This window comes from Crocodylus siamensis, chromosome 6 (genome assembly GCF_052110815.1).
Source record: "Crocodylus siamensis isolate JL-2025a chromosome 6, ASM5211081v1, whole genome shotgun sequence".
Lineage (NCBI taxonomy): Eukaryota > Metazoa > Chordata > Crocodylia > Crocodylidae > Crocodylus > Crocodylus siamensis.
The window spans coordinates 25,654,997-25,665,232 of record NC_143400.1 but is presented as its reverse complement, the minus strand read 5'-3'; the positions used below and the strand labels follow the sequence as shown (position 1 = coordinate 25,665,232).

Here is a 10,236-nt window from a genome sequence, read left to right as displayed (position 1 = left end):
TATGGGAGAGGTGTGGACTTCCTTACAGCCAGAATTGTCTCAGCTCCTGGTGCCCTGTTCCCAACTTGAGAACTGGACTCCAGAGGACAGTAGCTTACCTAGCCAGAGAGGGATAGTACAGCTGCTTCCCGAGGTCTGCCCTTCACGTGGTGTAGCAGCGGGACCCCTGGTTCTGGTTTGTGCTAATGAGGCAAAGGGCCGAGTCAGGTGTGCTCATCGTAGTAAGCAGAGGCTGGCTCTCTAAACACAACCAGATCATGCTTTTGACCCTGATAGGGCTGTTGTTCCTTGCTGTTGCACTCGTGTGCGCCTTGTCCACCTCCCTGCCCCCCGCCTCAAGAATTGGTCCAGGTTCTCTGTAAACCGTGCAAGTTGTTTCTGTATCAGGGCACTCCCATTTCAGCTTGGGGATCAGGCACAGCTGTTATTTCGATAACAGTCTGAGCACTTCTCCCTTCAGAGCAGCTTCCTCAAAGTTCCTGCAGATTCAAACAGGCACCACTCTGCTGGGTTTTCTTGAGAGCAGCATTTCAGGCTTTCTGCAAACTGAGGCATATTCCTCCTCCCCCATTTGTGCTGACGAGCTAGGAATTTATTTCCCTCCCACCACGCACGAGCTGGGATTTGATGTAGGGACTTCAGTACAGCTCATTTACCAGGTAGGTGCCTCCCCTGGAGCTTTAGGGGACCTACCTGTAAAGAGCTAATAAGGCAGAGCCCACTTTCCCTTGCCCCAAAAAGATGAGATTCAACAGCTTGTTTTAAATATGTTTTATTCAATACTCCTTGCAACAACATACAGCCCCCAGCACAACTGGGGAAACCCCCACTAGTGGGGCATTGGCTTCTAGGCAAGAGAGCTACTTAATTTTACAGGTAAAAAATAGTGCCCTACTTCTCCATTATCAGTAGGGTCTCTGAATTTTGGGGAGAAAGAAACAAGCAGATCCTAGGGCGGTCCTTACAGGTGGAGGGAGCTAGGGAGTCTACTGGGGGTCACAGCAAGGCTTGGGCAGTGCGGGAGGATCAGAGTCCTGGTCTGAACAAGGTGCAGTGTAATTGTCCCCAGGCTATGTTTGCCACAGGTTCTTGGTCTCTGAGGTGTGAGGTCATGGACCCTCTGAGAGCTGGCTCTCCCATGTGCAGGGGGTTGAACTGGGACTGCTCCGGGGTACCCCTGGGGCGAGGCATCGCCTGACCTTGGCACAAGGCCTTTTCTCCGTACTCTCTCCATGGCTCCTATAGGGCTCTACAAAGACATACAGGCCCATTCTTCTGCTCATGTGGCCCTGTTACTCTCTTACGGGGCTCTGTAGATGCACAGAGGTCAAGAGTATGTCCCAAGGCCAGACAGAGGCCGAAAGGCCAAAGTCCTGCTTACAAGACATATTAAGACTTGATCAGAATCAGAAAGGTGAATATAGTCCCCCTTCTACCTCTGACTTGTATGGGGACAGAGGGCCCATTCAGGCTATAGACCCAAGCCTTGCTGCTAAAAACATAAAGGGTAAGAGAGCATTGGGGTGATGCGGCTGTAAGGGCATACTGGCCCCAGCCCAGCTCAGAGGGCCACATAGAGGGTGATGGGGCAGTGGTCACTGCCCATGACCTGGGTGCGGATCTTGCTGTCACACACAGCCCCTTGCAGGCTTTGCGATACCAGGAAATAGTCCAGGCGCCAGCCCACGTTCTTGGCGCGGGCGTTCATCATGTAGGTCCAGAAGGTGTAGGCGTAGGGCGTGTCTGGGTACAGGTGACGGAAGGTGTCGAGGAAGCCGGCTGCCAGCAGCTCCCCGAAGCCCTCGCGCTCCTGGGGTGTAAATCCAGCTGACTTCTTGTTGCCCTTGGGATTCTTGAGGTCAATCTCCTTGTGGGCCACATTGAGGTCCCCACACAGGATGAGAGGCTTGCGGGCATCCAGCCCTTTCAAGTAGGCCCGAAAGGCAATATCCCACTGCTGGCGGTACTCTAGGCGCACCAGGCCCCGGCCTGCATTGGGCACGTAAGCGGTAACGAGGAAGTGCGAGGGGAACTCGGCTGTGATCACCCGCCCTTCCTTGTCATGCTCTTCCTCACCTGTTAGGGAGAAGAGGTCAGAAGGGGCAAAAGGAATAGTAGGAATGGAAGGCATGAGACTAAGGAAGGCAGGAGTCTCTGAAGGCACATGCAGAAGTGGTTCAGGATCAGAAGAAACAAAGGACATCGGCTGGTAAAGGTCAGAAGTTAGAGCACAGGTCAATCACATGGGTAGAGTTGAGGTCAAATGTTAGGATGGGTCCTTGAATCGGAGGCAGAAAGTATAAAGGGGAAAGATGTAAGGCTTGGGGAAGTGATCTAAGAGTCAATTAAGAGGGAATTAAAGGGACAGTTATGGGGTAAAGGGAGGAGGGACAAAAGTCAAGGCTGTGCAGACTGAAGTCAAGAGGAGAAGGCTTGGTGTACCAGAAATCACATGGCAAGGTCACCAGCAGGTAGGGTTCAATGGGCAAATGTTTGGAGGCTGGGGAAGAGAAGTTACAGGGACCACAGGCATGGGTCCCATGTTCAGGAGGTAGAAGAAAAAGAATGCAGATATGAGGGTCAAAGTCAGACATTGCAAGCAATTGAAAGGTCAAGGACAGTGGTCACCAGCTTAAAGAGGTGCACAAAGAGGCCTGGCCACAGGAGCAGGCAGCATGGTTTTTGCCCAACATGAGAAAAGGATGCTGAGAAAAGGCAATTAAAAATAAATAAAAAGGGAATCAACCAGAGGGTGAGGGGGCAGAGGTGATGGAGCATGGTAAACGGGCTCCAAGGGGAGAACTGGGGTGTTAAAGGATGTCAAGGGTCAGAGATGGGGGGTCCTTACCAATGCCATAGGTGACATTAAGCGGCTCGGTCTTGGAGAGCAGGGCCACCCCGCTATAGCCTTCCTTGTCATCAGAGCAGGCCCAGTACTTGTGTGGGTATTCGGGCATGTCCCGTATCTCGGGGGGCAGCAGCTTCTCTGCACATTTTGTCTCCTGTAGGCACAGCACATCTGGGCCCTCTTCGCGCACCCACTGTGGGGGAGGGTTGGGTTAGTCAGGGTGGCTGGGCTGGCAGCCAGGACTCCTGGTTTCTATCCCCAGCCCAGGTCTCTAGATCTGAAACACAGAAACCTATTTCCCAGACTCTCCCCGTCTCTGCTACTGCAGCCCCCTTCCCAGGCGTCCTCCTGGACTCTACTATAAACCTCAGCCCCGTTATAATCCACTGGACTCTGTGCCCCTTCCTGAACTAGGCCCAACACCCCACCTCTATACCCATCCTACCCCTTCTCTTGTGGCCTCACTGTACGTCATCCTCCTGCTGTAATGCTAGGTGTTGTTTTAATTGCTCTGTAGCTAAGGCTGAGTCGCTGAAACCAGCCCCACAGGATCAGAAAGCCTCATCTCCTTTGCTCTCAAGGCAGGTTTCTTATACTGTTGAGGCTGTGTTGGGAGTGAGCTCCTAACCAGCATAAGACCTGACTGTACCTGTATAACAGTGCATGACAGCAGCACAGCAGGGAAATATCCTCCACCTCCTCATTAGCTCTAAAGTGCATTGGGAGGGTTTTTTGGAAAAAAAATAAAAATGATATTTTTTGGACAGCAACTACAGCAGGAAGACTGAGATCCAAGATTCAAAATTGCTCCCTGCCAGCTATTCAAAAATGTCTAGAGGCCAAATCAATTGGAGGGGAGAAAAAGGGGCAACCTGCCCTCAGGACATAACTGCTAGTTAATTAAACCTGGTGGCAAAAATCAAGAAAGGGGATGGCTGAGAGAGAGCCCCAAACATCTAAAAGTCAGTGTTCACCAGATTTGGGAGGGAGGGAAAGCAGTCAAACTGTACATTCAAAACCAACTTCATAAAATGAGAGGCTCGTTTATTATTAGTTTTTGAACGCACTCCCAACCACCCCATTTCCCAAAACTTTGTTGGCCAAAAATAAAACTTAATAATCCAAATTCTCCTTCTGCATGTCTCCAAACACCCACAAGTTACTATTTCTACCCTGGAAGGGGAAATGGAGGAGCCGAGGGGTGGCAATTTGCACCCTGAACTGCAGTGACCCAGGCCAGGGCTCTGGCTACTAGGCTACACTGTAAAACAGGAAATGGTTCTCGGCTGCTGCAGCTCCGAGCGCTCATCTCCGACGCTCTCCAGCAACACCACCGCAGTCTGTGGCCCTCGCTCCATGCTCGTATTCAAACTGAACAGAAACCAGCTGTAGCGTTGTTATGTATTTCCAAGCGCTGACTTGAGACCAGCAACCGTAGCAGGAAGACGGAGATCCAAGATACAAACTGATCCCTCCCACCTCTGCCGGCTGTTCAAGAACGGCTAGAGGCCCAATCAACTTAAAGGGAGGGAAAGGGGACAACCTGCCTCATCTCTTGATAGATGCATTCTGAATGGCAATTACTCTGCACCTTCAGCAGGTCCAAATGCATGGCACGGTTCAGCAGTTAGTTGTGCGCTAAGTGCGTTGCAGACGTGGCCAGTCTTACTTTGTGAGCGCGGCTGGTCTGAACGTACTGCGTGACTCTCCTGCCTCGGCTCTTACCTCCAGCCCCTTCTTCTTGAACCACGCGCGGAGCCCGTCCACGTTCCAGGAGGTGACCTTCAGCGTGTACCGCTTCCCGCTGGGGGAGGCGAGCTTGTCCGGGGGGTCCTGGTACAGGATCGGCCCCTCAACAGCCTTCTCCTTGGCGCCTTTGGCTCCTTCTTTCTTACTCTTCTTCACCTCGGGCTCTGCGGGGAGAGGGTGGGGGGCTCCAGTGCTCGCACAGCAGGGGACGGGAATCCACGGGGGATGGGGAGAACTCTTACCTGGGACCTCAGGCTCTTCCCCGCTGTCCCCTCCCCCCTGCTTCTTCCCGCGCTTGGGCATCTCGGGCCACCCGCTGCACCCGCAGCCACGCCGCGGCGCCAGGAGCCAACGGAGCTTGCCGAGAGCCTGCACTGGGGAGAGGAGGCGTTGAGCCCCGGAGGACAGGGGGCCACGCACCCGGGTGCCCAGGCTTGTCCCGGGGGCAGCATGGGGGGGCAGCCACCCCATCCCCTGCTAGCCCTCTGCTCCGGGCTCCCCGCTTCCTCCGGAGCCCGCCCTGCCCCCCATGGGCTGGACAGCCCTGCTCCAAGCGCAGCAGGGGCCCCCCCCCCCCCCCCAATTGAAATGCCAAAGCCCCCTGCTCCCCAGTCAGTCACCGCCTAACACACACAGAGCACCCGCTCCCCAGCCAATCACCACGCAGCACACGCGTAACACCTGCTCCCCAGCCAATCACCACCCAGCACACATAGAGTGCCTGCTCCCCAGCCAATCACCACCCAGCACACGCATAACACCTGCTCCCCGGCCAATCACCACCCAGCACACAGAACACCTGCTTCCTGGCCAATCACCGCGCAGCGAACGCCAACATCCATTCCCTGGCCAATTGCCGGGCCGCGCGCTCCGCACCCGGGTCCCGGCCAATCCCCGCCGAGCACCCCCTCCCCGGACGAGCCCGGACGCCGAGCACGTGCCCCGCGGCCTGTTAAGCCCCCGGGCCGGCCAGTAACCACCGGGCCCGGCGCCCGGCACAAGCGCCCCCAGCCAATCGCAGTGCGCGGCACTCCGCTCCCCGCCGCCCCCAGCCAATCGCCTGCCCGCTTCCCCCCGGCGCCGCGGCTCCCACCGGCGCTGCAGCTCGGCCCGCGCGGCCGCACAAAGAGAGGAGCCTGCACGTGGGCGGTCACGTGGGCGGGGGCGGGGCCGGGGCCGGCGCGCGTTGCCGGTGGGTGGGGCCTGACGTCAGGGGCGGGCGCGACGTGACGTGACGTGGGCTCGGCTCGGCTCGGCGCGGCCATGCCCGTGGTGCTCGGCTTCGAGGGCAGCGCCAACAAGGTGGGCGTCGGCCTGGTGCGCGACGGGCAGGTGCTCAGCAACCCGCGCCGCACCTACGTCACGCCCCCGGGGCAGGGTGAGCGCCCCGCCCCCACCCCTCCAACCCCCTAGCCCCGCCCCTTCATTGCCCGCCCCATGGCCCCCATCCCCAGTGTGACGCGCTTGTGGCCCCCTGGCAGGGTTCCTGCCCGGGCACACCGCGCGGCATCACCGCGCCTGCCTGCTGGAGCTGCTGGCAGAGGCACTGCGTGAGGCCGGCCTGCGCCCCTGCGACGTGGACTGCGTGGCCTTCACCAAAGGTAGGGCGGGCACCGGGGTGGGGCGGGCAGTGCCAGGGCGGGCAGACACTGATGCGTCGTCCCGTCCCCGCCGCAGGGCCGGGCATGGGCGCGCCGCTGGCGGTGGTGGCGGCAGTGGCGCGGACGGTGGCGCAGCTGTGGGACAAGCCACTGCTGGGCGTCAACCACTGCGTGGGCCACATCGAGATGGGACGGCTGGTGACGGGCGCCCGTGACCCCATCGTGCTGTATGTCAGCGGCGGCAACACACAGGTACGGCTCCGGCTCCGGCTCCCCCCGCCGGCACCCGTGCTCCGTCCTCACCGGCCTCTCCCCTCCTCTTCACCCCCAGGTCATCGCGTACTCACAGCGCCGCTACCGCATCTTCGGGGAGACCATCGATATTGCCGTGGGCAACTGCCTGGACCGCTTTGCCCGTGTACTCAAGGCGAGAAGGGAAGGGGCCATCCCTGTGGGGCCCCTAAAACTCTTAAAAAATTAATATTTATCTGTCCCTGACTGCTTGTCATGCGGCCGTTGATGGCTTGCCAAAACTCAGTAAGCAGCCCTCCGTCCGAAATAATTGCCTGCCCCTGCTCTGGGCCCTCCTTTCTCCCTCATGCTGGATCCAGCACCTGCAGCGTTTGCTCCCGCTGCATGCAGGGGTGACCAGGATGGGCACTACAGACAGCACAGTCCCACCTCAGCAGGTGCCACATGCAACACAGATCCTGGGCCAGCTGCAACAGGTGCTGCACTGCATGCAGTGGCTGTTTCAGGGCCTGCATCACACGGTTGCCCCATGGGCTGGTCCCACGCTGGGACCCATGCTGCATGTAGCATCCGTGGATGTTGTGCAGCGTGGGGCCTGGACCAGGCACAGTTTGCAATACTCATTGTTCCTGGAGCACCGCAACGGGCTCCATCTGCGGTGTGTATCCCGGGCACTGTCCACAGGGCAGCCAGCGTCGATTCAGACCCAGGGCTGGATGGTAGGGCTGTGTATCTGACACCCTTGTGTTAATGTAAATGCCCCACTTCCTGCTCCAGTGAGTTTCTGGGAGATCTGGTAGGATACTAACAGAAAGACCGAGGGTGAACAGGACAGTACAGACCTTACTCCCAGTGGTAGCCGGGCTATGGACAGGTGGGAAGAAGCAGGGAGGGCCATTTACTTAACTGCAGTTCCGTTGCATTCCCATAGGCAAACATCCCTTCTTTGCTGTCTGTTTTAGATCTCCAATGACCCCAGTCCTGGCTACAACATTGAGCAAATGGCAAAAAAGTGAGGGGCAAAGCACAAGGCCTGGTGGACTGGAGTGGGGGCAGGATCCAGCCGCTGGGAGCCTTCCCCCAGCTGCAGGGAGAAGCTGGCGGAATGGGTTACAATGGGGTAGAGCAGGGGAGGCTGGGAGCTGAGATTCCTGGGGTCTGTACCCAGCTTTTGGAGGGCAGTAAAACAGTCTCCTCTCTCCACAGAGGTCAGAAGCTGGTGGAGCTTCCCTACACGGTGAAGGGGATGGATGTGTCATTCTCAGGGATCCTATCCCACATAGAGGTAAAGCACCCATGAGTCCTGGCTCCAAACCACTAGATCCCACTCCCCTTCCAGATCTGGGGGATAGGATCCAGGAGCCCTCACTCCCCCTCTCTGCCCCTGCAGGAAGTGTCTCATAAGATGCTGGCATCAGGAGAGTGCACCCCTGAGGACCTCTGCTTCTCCCTCCAGGTGAGAAGCTGTCCTGCCTGACTGGGGGCTGTGGGTCAGGGGAGAGAGAGCTCAGAGCTGGGCTAGCAGTGACTATGGGTCAGGAGCAAAGGGCACTGTCATCTGGGCTGTGCAGGGAGCTGGAGCCAGCAGGAATGGGAGGCAGTGCCGGGACTGCGGTGAAGTGGAGTCTGGCTCAGAAGAGGCTTTGGATTAGAAGTGACTAGCACAAGGAGAACTACGGAGGAAGCCTGGGCCGGGAGGGAGTTGCTGGAGTGTAGCGAGGGGCAGTATTGAAGCTGTGTACGTTGTATCCCCCCACCCCAGGAGACGGTGTTTGCAATGCTGGTGGAGATCACAGAGCGGGCCATGGCACACTGTGGCTCCCAGGAGGTGCTCATTGTGGGCGGAGTTGGCTGTAGGTACCTGTGGGGGTGAGGATACATTGCACAGCTGGAGATCTACCCCCCTCCCCGAGTCCTGCTTGTTTCCACGGCAGTCAAGCCCTCCAGTCTGCTGTCTTCCCAACAATCCCCTCCGGACTGCACCTTCTCGATCCCCAGCACAGAGCACCCCGGGCACGGTGATGCCAAATTCCCGCCTGCGCACATAACCTGCAGCTAAGCACCTGCCCCATGAACAGATCTCCCCAGGAATCCCAGAATTGCTCTGTCCCCAGCAACAATTTTCAGCCGCTGTCATATCCCTCTCTGCCTGCCATTTTACAGGGGTCTCAGCTACCCAGGATGCATTACTGGATCTGTCGTGTCAAACACCAGCCTGCATGCGGGGCTCAGGGGACCTGGCAATAGACAGGCTGTGATTGGAGGGCAATTACTGCCTGTGGCACCAGACTGCCCATTTGAATGGAGGCTGGATTTAGCTGAAGTCACTCCGACTTGTGTTACTTGTGGCCAGTGATTTTACACAGGAACCATGACCCGGCTGGACTCTAACCCTGCCCTCTCTCCCCACCAGGTAACCTGCGGCTGCAGGAGATGATGGGGATCATGTGTGCAGAGAGAGGCGCCAAGCTGTTTGCAACAGATGAGAGGTAAAGACCAGCAGTGAGCAGAGGCAGGCCCTAGCATGTGCCACGCCACAGTGAGCAAGCTCTGTGGTTCAGGGTACCCATCAGGCCGAGACACAGTTTTTTGGCAAGGGTGAAGTCTGCCCTGTTCAGCAGGAAAAGAGGAAGGCCTTCAAAGCTATGGGGCTTTGGGTCCTTACCTGTCCCCGGCATCTAGAGCCAGTGATGGAACCCAGGAATCCCGGCCTTCAGATTGCACCGCTCCTCCCTTCCTATGTAACTCTCTAGGCTGTACTCCCCTCCCATAGCTGGGGTCAAGCCCAGGAGAGTTGCCTTCCCATCCCTCTCCAGCCCTTTCGACCCCACTCTGCTGCCTCTAGGAGCTCTTGCCTCTCATCTCACCCAGGTTCTGTATTGATAACGGGGCCATGATTGCTCAGGCTGGCTGGGAGATGTTTCGTTCAGGACAGGTGACCGCGCTGGAGGATTCCTGGATCACACAGAGGTATGGGATGAAGGTGGCATGCGAGGTACTTTCAGGAAAGGCAGGGAAATATCAGTGCTGTTTATTGCATGCTGCCTTGGTGAGACCTCATCAGGGCTCTGGTGTGTAGTTGTGGTCACCCACATACAAAACTGATAATCTTGATTTACAGTACGTGCAAAGAAGGGCTGCTGGGGGGGTTAAGGGTGGAAAGTTGCGAGAAAAGCGTGGCTGGTTTAACTTGGTAAAACAAAGGCTGAGAAGGGGACCTAGTTAACACACAAGAGGGAAAAGAGCTCGTGACTTGGTGGTAAATGGGGATGAACTGGCCAGGAGTAAACATGGATCGGAAATTACCAGTTGGAGCAGGGAGGCTTTGGGACCAACCTTCCAGTGGGATGCAAGCTGGTTTCAAGACCGCCACAGTGGTCATTCCCTTCACTCACTGACCAGGCTGCCTGAGGGAGTAGGGACTGAGCTGTAGACACAGGGTCCTCGGTGCTGGGGGAGCCTGGAACCAAGTAGGCATGGGGTAGACACCCCTGAGTCTGCGTGTGCCTGTCTGTGCCTTGTAGGTACCGCACAGATGAAGTCGAGGTGACCTGGCGTGATTAACTCCTTGGCTGCGCTGAGCGAGGCGGCTTCTGGCAGCAGCTGCTGCACCCAGAGACTCTTGGAGTGAGGTGCAGAAGAGGCACAGCCGGGGGCTTTTCCAGTTCAAGGTGCTGGGCTCCCTCCAGGTCCAAGGTTGGGGCTGTTTAAGTTTTGAATAAAGCAGTTGGCTTTTGTAGCTGTGTTGACCTCCTTCCTCCCTTGAATGGGCACAAGGGCAAGGAG

General features: G+C 57.3%; 2 protein-coding genes across 4 annotated transcripts; one reads left to right on the top strand and one right to left on the bottom strand.

Moving 5' to 3' along the window:
* Positions 1–756: 756 nt before the first annotated feature.
* APEX1 (apurinic/apyrimidinic endodeoxyribonuclease 1) lies at positions 757–5,821 on the bottom strand. 2 transcript variants are annotated; one of them, XM_090051863.1, is made up of 5 exons: positions 5,691–5,821; positions 4,840–4,971; positions 4,574–4,761; positions 2,849–3,041; positions 757–2,076 (listed from the first exon to the last, which is right to left on the bottom strand). In XM_090051863.1, exons 2-5 carry the CDS (start codon positions 4,898–4,900, stop codon positions 1,562–1,564), a joined length of 957 nt encoding a protein of 318 aa, XP_089907989.1. In that variant the 5' UTR covers positions 4,901–4,971; positions 5,691–5,821; the 3' UTR covers positions 757–1,561. The 2 variants fall into 2 exon arrangements, with proteins under 2 accessions (XP_089907989.1, XP_089907990.1); XM_090051864.1 differs by having other exon boundaries at positions 4,840–4,966; positions 5,691–5,793.
* OSGEP (O-sialoglycoprotein endopeptidase) lies at positions 5,813–10,189 on the top strand. Of its 2 annotated transcripts, XM_090051868.1 has the most exons (11): positions 5,813–5,975; positions 6,079–6,198; positions 6,275–6,450; positions 6,530–6,625; positions 7,413–7,462; positions 7,657–7,735; positions 7,841–7,906; positions 8,213–8,303; positions 8,864–8,939; positions 9,322–9,420; positions 9,975–10,189. In XM_090051868.1, exons 1-11 carry the CDS (start codon positions 5,861–5,863, stop codon positions 10,012–10,014), a joined length of 1,008 nt encoding a protein of 335 aa, XP_089907994.1. In that variant the 5' UTR covers positions 5,813–5,860; the 3' UTR covers positions 10,015–10,189. The 2 variants fall into 2 exon arrangements, 1 of the variants encoding a protein (XP_089907994.1); XR_016442975.1 differs by lacking the exon at positions 9,975–10,189 and having other exon boundaries at positions 8,213–8,319; positions 9,322–9,384.
* Positions 10,190–10,236: the final 47 nt, after the last annotated feature.